Source organism: Thunnus albacares, chromosome 6 (genome assembly GCF_914725855.1).
Source record: "Thunnus albacares chromosome 6, fThuAlb1.1, whole genome shotgun sequence".
NCBI lineage: Eukaryota > Metazoa > Chordata > Actinopteri > Scombriformes > Scombridae > Thunnus > Thunnus albacares.
Window position 1 is genome coordinate 3,934,612 of NC_058111.1, and position 21,299 is coordinate 3,955,910.

A 21,299-nucleotide genomic window follows, 5' to 3' on the forward strand; every position below is an offset into this window, starting at 1 on the left:
GACGACGGCATCAGTGACAATTACAGGATGTGTTCGTACATGTACGGAAGATGTGTAGCGTGTTCAAGGAGTAAGATTATGTGTTCGCAAAAAGTTTCTGAAACCAGCAGGAACTGAAGCTGTCTGCAGTCCAGGTCTGGGAAAGTCATCATCATCACTTCAGAGAGTCACTGACTGCAAAGGATCTGATCATAGTCTATAAATCATAAAGATGTGACGTCACCTTATAGGAACACCAAGCGCTGCACACTCAGGCTAACTTTAGCTACTTTAGCTAAACTGTACTAACAGGGCAGGTATTATAATCAAGTCAGAACCTTCCAAATAAGGAGTGCTGGGTGTTGCCTTTCACACTCTGGAAACACGCTGCGCTACCTCAGATCCAAGCTAACGCTAGCTTACTGGAACACCAAGCGCTGCACACTCAGGCTAACATTTGCTACTTTAGCTAAAATGTACTAACAGGGCAGGTATCATAATCAAGTCAGAACCTTCCTGATAAGGAGTGCAGTGTGTTGCCTTTCACACTCTAGAAACACCCTGCTACCTCGGACCCAAGCTAACGCTAGCTTACTGGAACACCAAGCGCTGCACACTCAGGCTAACGTTAGCTACTTTAGCTAAACTGTACTAACAGGACAGGTATCGTAATCAAGTCAAATTAAACTTAGTGAAATATTGGGACAATAGTCCAACTCAGTGTGAGTCCTGGAGCCGGGGAGAGCATCACAACTATCAATCAACGCCCACACAGCAGACATCAAAGCTAATATAAGTCTTCAAATCTCATTAACTGAGCAATTATTTCCAAAATGACCACCAGAACACTTATTAGAGGGTCCGACTTTAGAGATTGAGATCATAAAGACTTGTTTATTGAACGGGAGTCAGTTGGAGCGGCCGTCAGCAGAACTTCAGCGTCCAAACTGTGGTAGTTACCATGTTACACATAAAAACGACAGCAGTTTCCACACACGGTTCATCTGAGGTGAATTTAAACATCCTCAAATACAACCTGAGAGTCAGCACTTTATAACCCAGGCATTTTATTTCAAATCCAATGTGCTGTGGTACAGAGAAAAACACCACATGGGAAACAGGAGCAACATATTAATTAAAAAACCTTTTTTTAAGCTACAGGTGTACTGAGCTGATCCGCAAGATTGGGATCAAGCCTGCTCAAGGTACTTACTGTAATAGATCATTATTGGCTCTACAAAATCCCGATCCGTTCCTGATCCTGTGCATATTGTAAGACATTGTTCACTGGACGCACTTTATCTGTCAATATCTGCAGGAATTTAATATTTAAGAGGTCAGATGAAAACATTGTGAGTCTTTTATCGTGATTTCTGTTATTTCAAACCTTGTTGAAACAGAAAACAAACCAAAAAAAAACCTAAATGTTTCGTCTGCTGTTGCAGATAACAGCGAGCAGACAGCGAGCTGCTGCAGGCTGACGGGACAGCGGAGAGCGAGAGTGGACTTTTCCCTGCGGCTGAACAGGATGATGTATGGAGCGTTTAGTCCATTCAGACAAGTTACTGTCACCACTTAACAGGCTGGAGCACACACACACAATCTATATGTTCACACACACACACACACACACATATAAAGAGCTGGCTGCTGGCTGTACAGGCCACTCAGAGTAATAATGAGCGCCGTCACAGAAAACAGCACACATGAGAGCGGGACAGGAGTAATATGTGTGTGTGTGTGTGATCGAGTAAGACAATAAAGTAACACACTGTGGGTTTGTTTGGCAGGGTTTCCCTTTAAAAGATATATATATATTCTTAGTTTAAAGCTAAATGGAGACAGACAGAGGATGAAGAGGCTGGACTCATCTTCAGGTCGCGACACACTAAGCTGACCTCAAAGAACTCTTCGCCGACTATCATTCGCTTATTTAAACACACCCTAAAGGCTACAGTTGACCATAATATGTCTGTAGTTTGTTCCTAATCCAAAAAAATATCACAGAAAGTCAAAGAATAATAATAATAAGTAATAATAATAAACCAGCCAACCAGTTTCACTCCAGAAAAATCACTGTAAAGTTTGGCTTTGCTCTGCACTGGTGTCGTCTTAAAAGGTTAATTAAAATAAAGAGAAACTGCTAAATGTGCGACATCCTTGATTCTTCTGGCTGAACAACCAATCAGTGATCTCTATGAGCTGCTTCAACAGGCTGAACCATCAACAACGACCCAGTGTCCTTCATTGGCTGACTGTTGGTTTGGTGTGTCGGGGCCCTTTAGCGTGCTGTATGCTAATGATACATGCGTACGATGTAAAGCGTTGCGACTCTAACTGCAACAGCTGCAGTTAGTTAACGATGAAACAATGAAACCAGGGATGTATTTCTTTAGAGCGAATAAAAGATATTCTACATTTTTAATCAGCCGGATGCAGCACATCTCCTCTTTTTTTTTTTCCTGCTAAAAGACAAAGTAAAGCTATAAAATAATTTCCCACTCAGCCAAAGCACACAGTCTGTGTGAAGTGTCAGTAACTTTATGAAGAGAATTGATCATAATGTGAACAAATTGAATGGTTCAAACTGCACAGGAAGCAGCTGGAACGATATATGGAAACCTCAAAAAAAAAAAAAAAAGACAAATTAAGAGAGAAATTTATTTTCATTCACATCCATGTTTTTTTTTTTTCTCCGCTTTTGATTCACAACTTTGGTTTTTTTTACAGTTCGAAAGGATCCGAATGACTCACATGTATGGAACTGCGTCAACTTAAAAAAAAAACAATATATCAACAACAGCAGAGAGAGGAGGAGGAGGAGCTACTGTCGTGTCAAACAGTGAAGAAACACAAAATATCTGACGAGACGAGATCTGAAAATCACATTTTCTGCATGTAAACAGTGAAAAGGCAAATGAGCCGCTCTGTAGCAGAGATCCTCATTAAACATCAAATTTGTCAAAATATACTGTATATATATATATATATATAGAGAGAGAGAGAGAGATATAAATACAAACAGGCAATAAAAAGAAAAAAATAAAAAGCATCTGTGTGCCGCTGTGATGGATTTGTCTCCCAGTGTATGTACAATCAAGGCTTACAAAGCTCATAAATTCAGGGATTAAATCACATACCGACACCTCCGTCGTCTCCCAAAGAAAACACTCCTTCTTCTTCCACGTTCCCTCTTTCATCCATCAGTTTTTCTTCCTCATGTGCATTTAGTTTCACTCCACCTCATACACAATATATCCTGTTATTATTTATCCATCAGACCGGTGTGTTTGTCAAACATCATCCCAACCATCTTTTCTTCTTCTTCTTCTACTTCTACTACTACTTCACTCCATCTTGGACATCTCAAACTTAGTCGTCATGGTTTCCTGCAAACAGAAGAACACACCGTTGTTATAGTGAAGGAGTCTCTGCGTGGCAGCCATTTTGGAAAACTAAATGTTATTGGAAATGGTGGTAAATGGTTTTAAATCCCTAAAATGTGTAAATATAAGAACAAACTTAACATCTAGAAGGATTATTTTATAATGTATCAGTATTTATTAGATTGCTCTGGATGACAGCAGGATGATGTTAATAATTTGTCAAATAGTTTCAAACTTTTACATGAATGAAAACTCCAAGAACACAAAGTTGACTGAAATGAATTATTCTGCTTCATTCTTCATTAATCAATTGATTGTTTTGTCCATAAAATGTCAGTAAAAAGTAAAAAAACATCTTTTATAAGTATAAAAAGTAAATGACTGAGAGTCAAACACTCAGAGATATTCAGTTTATAAGTTTATATCATGTATGATGAAGAAAAACGTCACAACTTCTCATTTGAGAAGCTAAAACCAGCTAATTTTGTAGCATTTTTGCTTAAAAAAATGATTAATTTTCCATTGATCAGCTAATCATTGCTGCTCTAAAGCTGACTCTTAGTTAAAGTTGACTTTTTATAGTTAATTTTGCTTTCCAAAATTGAAATCCAAACTTTAGAAGCTTTAGAAAACGTCCCTACAGAAACTTCTCTCTATGTTCACAGTGAGGTGACACTGCTGCTCCTGATTGGTCCAGACAGGGAATGGGGAGGTGGGGGGTGGGGGGGCAGTTTGCTGCCGTTTTTATCTTCTTCCCCTTCCATCTATAAATCACTGGCAGACTATTTGACGGACGGACGGTATTTCAGACTTTATGAATCACGCTATCCTCTATCCTTCCTCATCTCCTCTTCCGTCCGTCCGTCTCTCCGTCTTTTCCCCCCGTTGACATTGTTAAGACGATTCCCTTTTTTTGTTGCAGATGGATGAAACCCACAGACTGACAGAAGAGATTTAAGATGACATGTAGAGGGGCCAATTTGTCCGGTTTTAACAAGAAGTCTGGTCAGGAGGGGAAGCTAGCTGTACTTCTTGGTTTGCTACAAAAGAAAACCTTCTTCTTCTTCTTTTAAAATGTCAACGGACTCTTATTCTCTTATTTCTCCCTATTTCTTACCTTAAAAATGATCAGGATGAACACATTTACAATTATATGTACAGTCACTTATATTTCATTCCTCCTGTTCATACCGGATATTAAAAGATCCTTCAAATGTGTTTTTCAATGAAAGTGATGGAGGCCAAAATCCACAGTGTGTCCACACAGTCATTTAAAAGTTGATGTGAAGCTTATATGAGGCTTCAGCAGTCTGAGTTAGTCATATCAAGTGGATATCTGACACATTTACAGTCTTTTTAGCATCAAATTCCCTCTTTGTGTTGAGCTGCGGTGGAAGTATAGTATCATTTGGGCTCCTGACTGTTGAAAAATGGTGGAACCGTCCTTTAACCGTTTCCAAAAATTCAACTAAAGCCAATACGAGGCTTCAGCAGCCTGCGTTCGACAAATCAAGCTCAAAAACTTCTGACAGAGGGATAAAAAAAAAAAAAAAAAAAGGCGACTGTCATTGATCAAAGATGTCACCCCAAAAATCCAACGTAGTTACAAAAGACATAAAAGACACAAAATATACGAGTCTCAAGTTTACACGGGGGCGGGATGACTTCCTTTTGGCTTTCAAAGGGAAACAGGGAAAAAAAAAAAAAAAAAAGTTTGAGAAGCGCTGACATAGTGTTTCTGAGGTTGTAGAAGAAGAGTGAAGAAGCAATTTCCTTTAATTCCGCCTTTAATAATGATATATTACATAATTTGTCATGATAGCGATAATAGGCAGGTTAGGATCAGGATTCTCCTTAATTTAATTCTTCAATAACAAGAATACATTACGTAATCTGTCATGAGGACATAAGTAGAAGTTAAGGCAATTATTTCCCCTTAATTTCATCTAATAATACTCAATGAGATGCATCACATTGTGTGTGTTCATGTCAAACAACCTGCAGGTTAAAAAACACAAAATCATTTATGTGTAAGGCTGCATCTAAGCATTTTCTTGATTATTTGATTACTTATTTGGTCTATAAAATATCAGAAAATGGTGAAAAAATGTCGATCAGTGTTTCCCAGAGATATATAAGTCAAAGATGTTCAGTTTACTGTCATAGAGGACTAAAAAAAAACAGAAAATATTCACATTTAAGAAGCTAGAATAAGAGAATTTGGACTTTTATTTTCTTAAAAAATGAGTCAAAACAATTAATCGATTATCAAAAATAGTTGGCGATTAATTTAATGTCACTTCCTTCCCTTTTTTTTCCCTACAAAGATCATTCTAGTGTGTTAGTACTTAATATTTTCTATGGGTTTTAATATCTCTCAGCAGCTTACATAAGAAATTGATTTTACATAAGAGGCACTTTGTTGATTGCTGGATCACTTAAAAAAGGTTCAGCTCGGAGATCAAAGAGTAAATAATTTGGAAAATGGTTAAAAAAAATAGTCGGAATAACCAGTCAACAGAGGAGATAAAGAGATGTGGTGTCTGGTAGGACATTATCTGACCGGTTTATGAAGGATTCACCTTTAACTTCAGATGTTTGTTTTATATTTTGTTCAGTATGACGCTCGGCGGCTGCAGCACCAACAACATGCCAAACACACACACACACACACACAGGCTCATTGCCGTCACATTATTCTGCTCGCCATGACAACAGAGAAGAGGATAAACAACAGTGTGATGTAACCGTGGCAACAGCTGCTCTCTGCTGAGTGTTTGGCGCCCCCTGCTGCTCGTCATGAGAACGACAGATATGATGAACACGTTTTCTGCTTCAATGAGTCACAGGTTTGAGATGCTCCTCAACTCTGTGTGTGTGTGTGTGTGTGTGTGTGTGTGTGTGTGTGTGTGTGTGTGTGTGTGCGTGTGTGTGCATACGGATTATCTGATAGTTTATCTAATTAAAGGACCAGTTTGTAGGATTTAGTGTCATCTAGCAGTGAGGCTGCAGATTGCAACCAACCGAATACCCCCTCCCCCCCTCTCCCCCCAAGCATGTAGGAGAACCAAAAGCCCCCTCTCTCTAGAGCCAGTGTTTGGTTTGTCCCTTCTGGGCTACTGTAGAAACATGGCGGCGCAACATGGCGGGCTCCGTGGAAGAAGACCTGCTCCCTATATAGATATAAAGGGCTCATTCTAAGCTAACGAAAACACAACAAATCTTATTTTCAGGTGATTAAACACTAATTAAAACATATTTATGAATATTATATTCCATTTCTGCCGAGTCAGTTCTGCTAGATGTCAATAAAATCTACACACTGCACCTTTAAAAGTCATGTGACATGAAAAATGCCTTTTTGTCTGTGTTGTTACCTGCAGTTTGACTGATCGTTCTTGGACATTAACACGTTTTACAACCAACTTATGTTGCATTTGAGGTTAGATTTTTGGAGGAATTTGAGGGTTTTTCTGGTATTTTCTTATCCGTCTCAATCAGACAATTAACAATAACTGAAAAAGGTGCAAATATAACTTTTACTTCACGATTATTTTCAGGTTAAAGAGATTCTTTAAAATAAGAGAGTGATTTGACAGAAACAGCTTTCCTTTCATACTTGACGTACTAAACAGTATCACTTATTTTTATCTAAACAGTAAAACTCTCTGCATCTATGTCAGTCAGAGTCAACAGTCAGTAAACTACTGCTTTCAAAAACTAACCTACTATTATTCTTTTTTTCTGATTTTCTGAATAATAATAATATTTCGTCGTATCGCCTGTGTGTGCAGTTATGAAGAAAAGTACGACTCACCTCATCAGAGTCCAGCAGAGGCGGCAGAGCGCTGCGAGGAGGGAAAAAAAAAAAAGGACTTTCAGCAACACATCTGAATAATATTAATTTACGATATATGTAACGATCATGTCGACTTACACGTCCGCCATAGATGACGGGATGTTCTCTTCAACCCATTTCAGATCCTCATCCTGGAAAAAAAAAACAACAGAGTGATGATGTGATGTTTTATCTCTTAAACTGGTTCTGGTGCAGTAGATGGGATAATAAATGGAAAAAAAAAAGATAATCAGTCTTGTAAGTGGCTGCTGTCGGTGTGAAAGTGTTTCCTGTGAGCTGAGAGCGTTTCGTCGTCACTCACCACTTTGTTGGCTTTGGCCGTTCCGTTCGTCTCGTTCTTCATCCCCCTCATCTTCATCCCCTCTGGAGAGACAAACGGATGAAAACAACACAGAGGTGAGGAACGTACTGAAGTCACGTGTATGACTTTGTGTGACGCAAACGCTTTGTGAATCTCACATTTTTAAAGATGAAAATAACAATCTACAATAATCTGCTTTCCTGAAAGAAACACATTTAACATAAATGACACTTTGAACTAATGAAAGGAGGGAAAGTTTTTAAATTTCTTGTTTGTTTTTGCTGATGAGGAACACTAGCACGTTTATGTCATTCATTAGTGTCTACTGTCACTGTGGAAACTAAATAAATAAAGTTTGAATTTGTATTCTTGACCTTGTAAACAGCAGCTTAAAGGACAAAAAAAAAGTCTCAACATAAGGAGACAAGTTAGATAATCAAATGAACAGACAGTTAAGGAGCCTCCCTTCCTTCATATAGTAGGTATAGACAGTAGGAGAGGAAGATTTCTGACCGAAAGCCTCGTTCATCATGGGCTCCTTCTCCTCTTCCTCGCTCTCTTCATCCACCAGAGGGCTGAAGGCGTACCTGTTGCAAAGAGAGAGAGAGAGAGAGAGAGAGAGAGAGAGTAAGAGAGAGAGACACTTGGCTTTACTTACACAGATTACAAGAAAACAAAATATCAGCAACACCTCAGACTCTCTCTCTCTCTCTAACACACCTCTGGTTATTGGCCGACGGTCGCCATAGGAACATGATGACCAATAGGATGAGGGAGAACAGGAAGCGCCAGAAAGCGTCATCTATCCACAGCTCCCTCCAGTCCTACAGACAGAGGAACATTTTTAATATATATATATATATATATAAAAAAAACACTTCTAAAGGCTTTAATTAATTAATTCAGTGAATAAAATGAAAGAAGACATTCAGCTGAATACTGGATGTGTTTAAAACTAAACAAACTATCTTATTATCCTCTGAAAGTTGACTTGAACTCCTGAAATCACCATTAATCCCCAAACACAGACTTTATCAACCATGTCGACTAAAGATTATGTGTATATGCTGCTAATCTGCAACAGTAAATAAGATTTGAGAGGAACATAACGTCTCCTAAAGTTTTTTTAATGCCTTTGTCTGCGACTAAAGCGTGTTTTTATGGATTTGTTTTGGCACTTGAAGCACTTCGTTAAGGTCGTCTCATTAAAATACTGAAAAAGTTATCAAAGACTTGAAGGACGAGACAGGATGTGTTTACTTTTCTTATTATTTAACCAAAACCACCAACTGTTCAACTGTGTGTAAAGTAAAGATTTTACACTTTACACTGTTCTTCTTTCAAATAAATGGAAATTAAAAATAAACAGAGAGGAATAAATCTATTAAAACTACTTACAGACTGACATTTAGACATCTTGAAGGTCTTGGTGGTCCAGATGATGAAGATGACTGACGCTGGAAGACAAACACATACAAAGATTTAAAGAGAGTGTTAACGTCTCTATAAATGTTCAACAAAAGTTCAATCCCCCCCAACAACACACAAACACACAGTTTTTTTTTTTTTTTATACCTATGACGGCGAAGATGAGCGTGTTGGTGAAGTGTCTGTAGAGAGAGAGCTTCACCACGTTCCTCCTCAGCCTCAGCAGCTTCATCGTCTGAGCCAGACTCACAAAGATGTGACGACACAGTCAAGGAATATCAACCAGGAAACACTTTCTATTGATTAAATCACTGTAACGATAAGGTCCAAACTGATACATTCACACTTTGTGCTATCCCACAATCCTGTTGGTCCGGTTGCATTTGAGTTCATTTCATGACATTAACCGTGAGCGTGCAGGAGTTCCTGCTCGGACAATAACGACACATGTAGGCGAACAGAGCAGAGAAAAAACAAACAAACAAGAAAACATTTTAAAAGGGGGAGAGAGGAAGCAAAAATTTCTGGGGAGGGGGGCGGGGGGGGGAGCTGCAGTAGCGGATATCCACCAGCAGAGGGTAGAGTCGAGTACAGCCAGAGGGATAGCAGCCAGGAGAACTACATCATCTTCAGCCTAGAGAGAAAGAAAAGAAAGAGAGAAGAAGAAGAAGAAGAAGAAGAAGAAGAAGAAAGTGACGACAGAAGGAGGGAGAGGAGGAAAGGAGGAAGGCAGGAGGGAAACAGAGTGGCGTTGCAGGAAAGAGAGGACGAGGAGACGGAGGATGAGGAAGGATGAGAGAGGAGAGAACAGAAATGCAGACAGAGCGTACACTCGGGTCAATTAGCAGCTACAATTACATCTAAAGTTTGTTTTGCTTGACTGGGCGCAGCAACCGGGTGGGGTTTACTCATCATTCAGTGTTAGAACTGAACAGACTCAACTTTGAGGCATTTTTGTCTGATGTGGTAAAACCCACCCGACAAAAAACTAAACACCAACAGAACAAACAACTTCCTGAAATCAAACCGAGCAGCCTGAATCCAGACAGAAAGACAGAAAGAGAGCAAACACGGCAGCTTTAAGCTTTTCATCGGCCCCTCTGGTGGCAGCAGGCGACATCGACAGTGAACAACGACTGATAGTTGACAGGAAGTGTCCTCAACTGTTGTTACTTTTGATGTGGAGAAGAGCATCTGTTAAAAGATTTCACTGTCACTTTATAAAAACAACTACTTGAATAGAAGTAAAAGTACTCGTAGCTATAACATAAAGTAAAAAAAAACTCAACTGTGAAATGAGAAATAAATTAAGATTTCACTTATAAATCACCATTTTGCACCATCACTGATAGATGAAGGTGAAGCATTAGACTGTATATGACAAAAACAGACACTTCATTAATTAGAGATGCATTAATATAGAATTATATATTATATAATATAGGGCCGATAACCAATAACGATCTATTCACTGTAAATCAATATATTACAATAATATTAATATTTGATATTAATCTTATAAATGTGACAATAAACACTATAGTTTATTTTCTAGTACAACACCAATGTTTAAAGCTTTCACCACCATCCATACCACATTTTTATATGATGTAGACTAATTAAGGCCAGTATCTCCTTAACGAGCTCCAGTACCGACAGAGGATCCGACCTTAAAATAAACTCCACACAGGTTTTGAAGTTTCCTGTTATTATCGTCTAAAATGTCATTATTGGAACAGTTACAATAAACTCATATTTATTAAGTATTTGTTGGGATATGGCTTTTATTTTGGTTTTATTTATCAATTAGTTATCAAAATAACACACCCACAAAAGGTCAGGCTGCCTTATTGCAAAGTTTCTGTCCTTCATCCTGATTGTTTTATCCTTGATTGTGTGTGTTTGTGTGTGTTTGTGTGTGTGTGTGAACATGTTAAAGGATATCCACCAGACAATACAGGAGTCAGTGAAGGCCAGCACTATGTCACACAAAACTCTACTGCTGGTGTTGTCGCCTCGATCCTGGAGAGAGAGACAAGTTAGACACACACACTCTCTCTCTCTCTCTCTCTCTCTCACACACACACACACACACACACACACTCTCACATGGTGCTGCTGCAGTGTGTGTGTGTGTGTGTGTGTGTGTGAGACTTACAGCGTTGACTCGTAGGATCCCCTCGACGATGGAGAAGATCAGGTAGAGCAGACCGACTCCGACTACTCTGTGGAGCAACGCGCCGAGTCTGGGCCTGGTGGAGAGACCAGAGAACAACGTATACAGAGACTATATGAAAAACTACAAATCCCAAAGGGTTTTGGAGAGATGATACTAACTTGACGATGCCGTATCCCAGGCTGGCGATGATCACCAGCACCCTGGCCAGAGTCCTCTTGACTGCGGAGAGGACCTCAGCGAACACCACCGCCCCCTGGACTGCAGGAGGAAACATTACAAGTCCTTACACCTCCTGAACATCACAACGCTCCGCTCAGCGCCACATAGAAGAAGAGAAATCACCTCCGTGTGTGTGTGTGTGTGTGTGTGTGTGTGTCTTCACCTACCAGACAAGCCGTCGTATCTGATGCTCTGAAACTCGGCGTAGTAAACGGCTTTCTCCAACATGCCCAGGAAGATGACTCCTCCGATCCAGAACTGGATCCTGAGCAGATCCCTCCAGTAACACGCCGACAGGACCAACCACAGCAACGCCAGCAGCACGTAGACGATACACATCACCATGTAGAACTGGAAACAGGAAGTGGGGTTTTACTACTCAGAGTGTGGTGCGTTCGAGGTACAGCGTAATCTGGAACGTTTCGTTGCGTGTGTTCTTACCACCATCAGAGGCCATTCAGAGGCTGATATGAAGTCATGAGGACCCCTCATGCTGATCTGCACTGCAACACACAAACACACAAACAGATATTGAATCTGCTCCGTTTTTACTGCTTTTCTACATTCAGACAAAGTCGTCGTGTCCGAGCGAGTGTGTGACTGACGCTGTAGATTCCAGGGCGCCGGAGGGTTGGCGGGGTCGGGGGCTCGGCTCCTGTCTTTGATCTCTTTGATGCTCAGGATGAACATGTAGGGTCCGTCCTCCCAGCTCTCCGCCACCGCATCGAAGTGAGGATGACGAGCCTTTTGAGCAACGAGACAGAAGAGCTTTAACATCAAGATATAAAGTAGATGTGAGTTCAAATATCTGGTAATACTGAGCTACGCTACGTCTGAACACACAAATGTTATGCTTTAGGCATTTAGGGTGCAGAGTTTGGTATTAAAACTTTGCTTAAAGACGGAGAATCACTCATTTTTTTTCTTGAGGAAGAGAAAATGAGGAGTAAAACCGCTGCTCCTTCGCTGGATGGAGAGAAAATATCGATATTCTCACAGGTCCCTTAATTTTAAACTAATTTCCTAGAAATTTTCTGAGTGATTTGCAGGTATTTTTTAGCACATTTTACATGAAATTTTTCTTATAATTTGCACCACCGTTTCTGCAAAATGTCCTTGAAAAGAAACCTTTAAATATCTGTAAATTACATATAAATGAGCAGGAAATTAGTATGAAATTAAAGGACCTGTCAAATGAAGCGTTACTGAAATTTTCTGAGTGATTTACAGGTATTTAATGGCTAATTCTTATAATTTGCACCACTGTTTCTGTAAAAAAGAAACCTTTAAATATCTGTAAATTACATAAAAAAAATTAGCAATATCACTGGACATGAAGGTGCTGTCTTGGTGTCCTGGCTTTGCAGGTTAAACTCTGTTCTGTAATAGCACATCTATAATCATAGGATTCAAACCAGCAACCTCCTGCTCAAACGCGACTCTTTCAGCCTGATGTGATAAGCGGGTTGAGCTGATCGAACCGTACAGACTGACTGACTGACCTTTTTAGGAGGGACGCCGCCTTTCCCTGTTTCTGCTGAAGTGTTTGACTTCTCCGCTGCAGGAGCCTGAGAGACAAACAGTCAAATCAGTCAAACATTTAATAATTAAAACATCTAAAATATATGGATAACTTCCAAAAGAGTGGATTCTTTTAATCTTTTTAATTCTTTTTTTTAATTTTTTGAACTATCAAGGACTGTAAGAGAACCTTTAATTCTGCATTTCTACTTTGGAGGAACTGATAACCCAACGTAAAACTGCTGATAACTAAATTGAAGGGCTGCAACTATTGATTATTTTCATTATTGGTTGATCTGTTGATTATTTTCTTGATTAAGCAATTAGTTGTTTGGTCTATAAAATGTCAGGAAATTGTGAAAAATGGTGATAATGTCTCCCAGTGTTAAACAAAATTCTTCTTATTGGCCATTAAACAATAGAGACCAGAGCCGAAGGACCAAAATTTAACAGAATTTATTTTCTTGTACAAGAAGGAGCGTTTCACAGTGCAACGCACAAAGAAAAAGGCTCCCAGTGGAGCTTATAACTGGGTTTTATTATCAGTTCTCCTGTCCAACTGACCCCCAGATGACCTGTCTCACCTTGTCTCTTTCTACATCTCCCTCTTTACAAATATAATGCTGAACTTTCTTTGACCTCAGCTGATGAGTCTGCTGATGTTGCAGTACAAGACAGGAACTACTGATTCATGATCTAGATAAAATAGTAACACTCATACACAGTGTAATCATAATTACTATAACACCCCGAACCCAAGACAAGTTCCGAAAATGTCTTGTTTTGTCTCGAAACCAGAAAATATTTGAGATTTGAATATATTTGAGAAGCTGGAACCAGAGAATTAGTACTTTTTTTCTAAAAAAAAAAGAAAAAAAAAAGACTTGATTATCAAAATGGTTGGCAAATAATCTATTAATCTCTAATAAATGTAATTAAGTTATTGAAGATTCATTGAAGAATATCTTCAATATCAATACAAACATCTCTGTTCACATCTTGTGATTTTCACAGAAATTATGTTTATTTATACGCATGAAGAAAACGGTTACTTCACTGATTTTACAGTATTACTGCAAATTATTTATAATCGGTTTAGTTTATTAGTTTAGTTAAATAACAAAGGGGTAAAAAAAAGGATTGTGCTGGTGATATTTAAAATAAAAACTCACTTTATTTTAAATATCCAACATACTGCAGGTTTCTACTTTATGTTTTATTGCTTTTTTTCTACTTTCTGCTCTACTGGATGTGAGTTGGTTGGACGTACAGACCTTTGGTTTCGGATGCTCTATCGCAGCTCCCCTCCTCCTCCTGCTGCCTGAAGTCTTCTCTGTGATTGGCTAAAAAACAAACAAACAGAGGAAACAAATTGAACATGTGAACATATTTTTAACCACAGTGAGTGATAATAAAACAGATTAAATCTTAAATCTCAAAACTCTTCCGGATGTCTTCAGTGCATGAAGTAATCTGTGTCAAACTAATTCAGGGTTAAGTTTGAGGTGGAAACTTAAGTAGTCCAACTGAAATCACATGTAATCATCGCTTTTTGTTTTTTAAATGTATTGTTAATAGTTTTGTATCATTAGAGTTGGGAAATATCAGAACCTGGCTAACGGGTGTGTCAGTGTCTGTGTTTGATTGACAGCAGCTAGCAAGCTACTGATGCTACACCGTACAGAACGGAGACAAAGTAAACAAACGACTGTAGCTACAAGTCACGGACAAACAAAATGTCACTAACAAGGATTTTGAAGAGCAACGAACAAATCAGCATCTAAACGGGTCTGAAGTGACATTTGCAGACATGCTGTTTAATGTGCTGCAGCTGAGCGGCTAATTAGCTGCCTAGCCTGCTAACTGACGTTAGCGGTGCACTTTTCCCTGGTGAATGTTTGTCTGGTGGCTCGTTCAACAAGCTAAGCTGCAGGAAAAGATGTGTGTTCATGTTTGTTAGATAAGAAGAAGACTTTAGCAGGAAAGATAATGTGGGTTGTTGTTCAGAGTCTGTGGCTCTTGTGTCGTGTAGCAGGATGCAATCAGGCTCAGTGTGACCGTCTGCTCTGCCGATGGTAGAACGACATGTTATCGCTTTATTCAAATATTTGATTTGCTGTATTGGAATAAAGACTCCAGTTACGTACATGGATAACAGAACTGTACTTCATCAATATAATATAAAACAAGAGAAACATTTCACAGGACAAGTGATTTACAGAGCAGATACGTAGCTGTGGTAGATTAAAAAAAAAGCAATTTAATTTCAGTTGGACTGTAAAGTGCAGAGTCTGGTTGAGACAGACAGACAGGCAGAGAGAGAGAGAGACAGAGACAGGAAGTGTCTCACCTGTTCCTGCTGCGGTATTATCAGTTGAGTTTTCGTGTCAAAGACATCCAGGCCAAACTGTGTAGTAAAACAAACGCACCCGCTTTAAAAATACAATCACCAGGTACGATCACTTCATCACTCGTTTGTTTGCAATGTATGTGTGTATGTGTGTGTGTGTGTGTGTGTGTGTGTATGTATGTGTGTGTGTCTGTGTGTGTGTGTGTATGTGTCACCCTGTCGGGGTTGGTGTGAGGCTCGCAGGCGATGGCAGAATATTGGTGAAAGACATAGAAACCACTTCCTCCTCCTGGTTTGACCTCTGTCGACCTGAAATAAAGTGCTGCCTGCGTTGCCTGGAGACACAAACAAACAAACAAACAAACACATTAAAATCAGACTGCAAGTCTGGGTGTGAGACCAGGTTTGTGTCGGGTTTAGGATCAATAGAGCACAGCAGAACAGAAAATAGAGTCTTACGTCCAGGCTGAAGACTTCATCGTAGCAGTGAGAGTTCCTCAGATACCACGAGACGTTTAACGAGGCGTTACAGTTCTCTGCCCCCACTGACCACACACACACACACACACACACACACACACACACACACACACACACACACACACACACACACACACACAGATCAGATTAGCAACTTGTAACTGCTGCTTGACTAAACTAAATCAACATTTCACTTCCTGCATCATTGAGGAGAGAAAACCGTCACTGACTATTGAGAGAAATTCAAATCAATACAACAATAACAGACTGTTGAATCAAAAAAGATAAAGTAATGCTACTAATGAACTATGCAAGTTTGTACATTAATCTCTTTAATAATTCAACAATCATTTATTGATTGATTTTGAAGATGGCTGTATCCAGGGCTGCGACTTATTTCTATTATTATTTACTCAATGAATCAATTTGGCTTATAAAATCTCAGAAAATGGTGAAAAATGTTGATGAATGTTTCCCAAAGTGCCAAAATGTAACCTAAGATATCTTGTTTTGTCCCGATCAACAGTCCACAACTCAAAAGATGTTCAGTTTACTTCCACAAAGGAGGAAAGAAACCAGTAAATATTCACATTTATGAAGCTGGAACCAGACACGTTTAGCATCCGCTCTTATTTCCTGTTGATCAACCAATCAGCTCTGACACAACACCATCATAAATTCCTGTTCCCACCTCAGGTAAAACGCAGCATAAAGTCACACTTGTGAACTGTAATCAAAGTAACGTTGACACGGTGCATAGTGTGAGTTTGTTTAGTGTGTTTGTTAGATGTAAAGGGGAGGTAGTGTGTCACAGGAAATGTGCTCCCACTGTAAACACACAGAGTCAAAGTTTTCCTCTGGCTCTTCTCTCGTTAGTCTCTCCATCTTTCTAACCGCCATGACAACAGAAACCGTTTAAACCTGGTCGGAGAAGGAGGAGGAGGAGGAAGAGGAGTAAGGGGAGTAAGGGGAAGTTCCCTGCATTGTAACTAACTCCCACAATACGCTCAAACTAAGCTATATTTGAACTTAAAGCTGAGACTGCAGATTAATTACTGTACTTTGAACTGAGTTAGTTAAACCTGACTCTGATGATGTCAAGAATAAAACGTGAGAAGAAGAAGAAGAGCAGCTCTAGTCGTGAGGAGGATCAACTTACATTTCAGATGGATGAAGCTGTTGTTGAACAGAGTTTTAGTGAAGAGGAAGAAGGTCTGCTTCTTCAGAGTTTCCTGGAACAAATAAACACAAACACACCATCAGACTAAAGAGTCAAAATGTCTGAAACAGGCAACATCAGCATTAAATAAGTGATAAAGTAATATTCATAAATAAATGAGAGTAAAACATTTATATTTTTAAAGCATAAAGCAGGCATTAACAGTCAAATATACAAAGAACTGTTTTTATATTTCCTGGGAGATCTGTGCTGCAGAAACTAAACTTTTTGTCCATATTCTAAGATAAATGTTTTACTGGAGACACAGAAGTAGTGTGAAAGTTTCATGGGTGTTAAACTGCTAATAAAAATCACCTTTTTGTCCTTTAACTCTATTAAAATGATGAAATGTTGAAATGTTATTGTCCTGTTCAGTAGCTGATATTCATTTATCTTGAAATATGGTCAGAAAGCTTCAATATCATGTTTCAGATTTTTAATAAAGCTTTTATTTTCTTAAATTTCTCGATTAATCGTTTCAGGTCTATAAAATGTCAGACAAAAATTTTTGAAAAAAGTAGAGCTGCAAAGATTAGTCGATTAATTGATTAGTTGTCAACTATTAAATTAATCACCGACTATTTTTGTTTCAAGTTTTCTTTGATCCTCTGAGACAGTAAACTGAATCTTTGGGTTGTTGTTCGGGACAAAACAACACGTGAAGACGTCATGTTGGGTTTTGGGAAACAGTGATCAACATTTTATAGACCGAACAACTAATCGATTAATCAAGAAAATAATAAACAGAATAATCGATGAAGAAAATTATCGTTAGTTGCAACCCTAGAAAAAAAGCCATTTTAAAAGACATTTTATTTTCTATACAATAAAGACATAAAAGCAGCAAACACTCACAAATAAAAATTGGAGCCAGGACGTTATTACTGCAGGTATTTTTGCTTGAAAATGATTAATCGATTATTGATGCCGATCGACTTCTCATTTATCTTTGAATATGCACAGAAGAAAACCTCAGCGTCACGTGTCAAAAGAAAGAAAGAGTCACTGACCCGTGACTCAAATGGAAACAGGAACATTTACAGCGGATACCAACAGCCTTCATCATCATCATCATCATCATCAGTTTTAACAAAGCTGAAAACATCCATTTTTCTGTTCTATGAAGAAACCAATGATGTGACGTCACGGACACACCTTTATATATATATATATAGAATCCGGTCAGACGGACTGAGGTGTACCGATAAACACGCACACACAGCGTCAGCAGCGACTCTGTATCATGTGACTTATTGTTTACACACGAACACACCCCGCTTTCTGCACAACCGCAAGAACAAGTTTTAACCCCGAACGGATGAAACTGGGCGGAGTGTGTTTGAGAAGGGAGAGAAGAAGAAGCAGTCGAGTGTGTCGGTGTTGTCTCAGTTTCACTTTAAAACCGCAGTGTGAAACTTTCACATATAAATAAACATTTGTTACATTCAAGCCAAATGAGTTCACACGACGCTGATTAAGTCGATCAGCGTCAGATGATGAATAACTTTGTATTTCACAGTATACGGAGATTTTAATTTTGATGTCTGTGGTGACATTCCCGCGCCGGCCGGATGATGCATACTGAGCATTCTCCAGACGTCTGCTGGCCAAGCGGTCTGAGTCAGGCATATGAAGAGGATATCTGACACATTTACAGTCTTTTTTAGCATCAAATTCCCTCTTTATGTTTCCCTGTTGAACTTATTTGCAAATAACAAACGCTGTGGATTAGAGCTGTAACTAACGGTCTATTAAATGTCAGAAACCTCAACCTGCAGCCTCAAATGTCTTGTTTTGTCCCGACCGACAACAGTCCACAACACAGAGATGTTCAGTTAACTGTCATAGAAGACTGAAGAAACCAGAAAATATTCATATTTGAGGTTGAGTAATTATTGCAGCTCTACTGTGGATTTTGGCCTCCATCACTTAGCCTACATAGAAAGCACATTCAGACGGCCTGTATGAACAGCAGGAAATGATTACAGCGAGTAAATAGCAGAGGGTTTAGATACGAATGCTTTTCCAGCTTTAACTTTTCATATTATGAGCTTGATGTAGTTAAAGTATTGCAGTAAAAGTAGTGGTTTGGTCCTTCTGACTGATATATTATTATATATGACATCATTAGATTATTAATACTGAAGCATCAGTGTTAGAGCAGCATGTTACTGTTGTAGCTGCTGGAGGTGGAGCTAGTTTACACTACTTTATATACAGTTAGCTAGTTTAGTCCAGTGGTTCCCAACCTAGGGGTCAGGCCCCTCCAAAGGGTCAGCAGCTAAATCTGAGGGGTCGTGAGATGATTAATGGGAGAGGAAAGAAGAAAAAACAAGTTCTGATACACAAATCTGTTTTCAGTTTTTAGACTTTTTCTCTAATCTTTGATTTTTTGCTGAAATATTGGATCATTTGAACATTTATTGAAATGAAAGCATGTGAGAAGTTTAGAGGGAAAAATCACTATTTGGTGGAGCTGTTAACAACTCATAGACATGTGAAATGTGACCCCGACTACACACTGCTTTTTGTAAGACGTCAAAAGCCAAACATTTATTACAAAATTGTTTTATTGCACATGTATTACATTTTATTTACTACAAATCTTCATCTGAAAAGTAACTAAAGCTGTCAAATAGGCTAAATGTAGTGGAGTAGAAAGTACAATATTTCCCTCAGAAATGTAGTTTAGTGGAAGTATAAAGTACCATCACATGGAAATACTCAAGTAAAGTACAAGTACCTCCAAGCTGTACTTGAGTACAGTACTTGAGTAAATGTGCTGTGTTCAGCTTGCTAACGTTGTTTACATGTTTCGGATCCGTCAGCTGAGTTTTAATTTGTTAACAAGAGAAACCGCGGCTCTAAAATAAATTATAGCAACACATGAGCTCCTTTATTTTCACCTGTAAGCAGGTGAACACATGAATTTATCCGCTGAATGATTCAGAAACAACATCTAGCCGCCACAAGGAGGAAACTCACGCTATCGACGTTCAGGATCCATTTCCCCGGTTCGGACGCGGCGTTAATCGGCCCGCTGAGCCCCATAAGTACCAGCAGGAGCAGGGACCAGAGCACCGGTCCGGCCCGGTCCGGACCCGCGGAGCTCGCCATTTGAGCCAGGAGGACGAAGAAACCAGCAGCAAATCAACCACGACGTCCCACAACAAGCTGGACTCTTCCTGGTTCCGGGGTGTGAGTTTTCGTTTCCTAGGATGGCGACGGCTTGACCACGCCCCGGACTAATCTGATTGGTCACTCCAGCTCCTTCTTCTTCTTCGTCTTCTTCTTTAGAGGTTCACAGCAGTCAGCTTCCGCTATGTCGCGTTGTCAGGATATCACAGTTGAAACAATGGATACACGGAATACATTTAGCGTCTTTGAGGTTTATGGAGTGTTATATAAATAAACTGCATCATCACCATCAACATCGTCATCATCACCACCATTATTATTATTATTATTATTATTATTATTATTATTATTATTATTATTATTATTATTATTATTATTATTATTATATTAGACATAATAATATAATACTTGAATATAATAATACTAGTACAGCAGCTGAACACCACCACACACACAATATTTGTTGACAAACATTTTTAGTGATTTTTTTCAATATGCAATTAAGACAAAACTCAGTCACATTATCCCTGAATAAGATTTGCTGTTTCTGAGTTCATTCCTTTAAATGAAATGTCTACGTAGAAGACTACAGAACAAAATGCTATTAAAACTAAAGCAAAAAAGTGCTAAAAGACAATGAATAATACACAGAACCTCAGGGTGGGAAGTCAACATGTGACATGTGAGTAACATCACAAACCAGATTTAACCAGTTATATACTTGCAAAGTAAGATAAGATAGTATTTTATTTATCCAGAGGGAAATTACTGTGCAGCAGTTGCAGTATAAAGGAAAGAGTGCAGATATATAGAGTGCAATATAAACAAAATAAACAATATATTGTATATAACAAAGTCAGGACCATATAGTGCCAGCAAATCTACAGCTATACAAACAAACAACTAATATGAAGTAAAGGGAGATGCAACAAAGGATTTACCAAGAATACACACATTTAAATAAAAACACCATAAATATACAGATACAATAGGTTTTGACAGTTTCTGCTCATAACAAAAGTAATAATGAGAATGATTAAAAAAAAAACAAATATGTATTATAAGATAAAATAAATAACAATGCATATATATATAATGAGTTGCAGGCTCTAACTGTGACCACTATAGAACAATGAACTCAATTATTTCATTTTAATTAAAAAATCATAATGTGGGCACATAGATTTATTTTGAAAGAATAAACCGGAAGTTTTAGTTAGGTGTATCTGATCATGTCTAA

At 38.7% G+C, this 21,299-nt stretch overlaps 1 protein-coding gene across 2 annotated transcripts; it reads right to left on the reverse strand.

Moving 5' to 3' along the window:
* Nucleotides 1–2,393: 2,393 nt before the first annotated feature.
* zgc:162698 (Transmembrane protein 87A-like) lies at nucleotides 2,394–20,135 on the reverse strand. Of its 2 annotated transcripts, none has more exons than XM_044355233.1 (21): nucleotides 19,907–20,135; nucleotides 16,862–16,934; nucleotides 15,682–15,767; nucleotides 15,438–15,557; nucleotides 15,223–15,279; nucleotides 14,147–14,215; nucleotides 12,854–12,919; nucleotides 11,957–12,095; nucleotides 11,793–11,854; nucleotides 11,519–11,702; nucleotides 11,291–11,390; nucleotides 11,112–11,205; nucleotides 10,898–10,975; nucleotides 9,101–9,209; nucleotides 8,924–8,982; nucleotides 8,228–8,349; nucleotides 8,039–8,112; nucleotides 7,526–7,587; nucleotides 7,303–7,355; nucleotides 7,183–7,213; nucleotides 2,394–3,368 (listed from the first exon to the last, which is right to left on the reverse strand). In XM_044355233.1, the coding sequence occupies exons 1-21, from the start codon at nucleotides 20,036–20,038 to the stop codon at nucleotides 3,327–3,329; spliced, it is 1,812 nt and encodes a 603-aa protein (XP_044211168.1). In that variant the 5' UTR covers nucleotides 20,039–20,135; the 3' UTR covers nucleotides 2,394–3,326. The 2 variants fall into 2 exon arrangements, with proteins under 2 accessions (XP_044211168.1, XP_044211169.1); XM_044355234.1 differs by having other exon boundaries at nucleotides 8,246–8,349; nucleotides 19,907–20,133.
* Nucleotides 20,136–21,299: the final 1,164 nt, after the last annotated feature.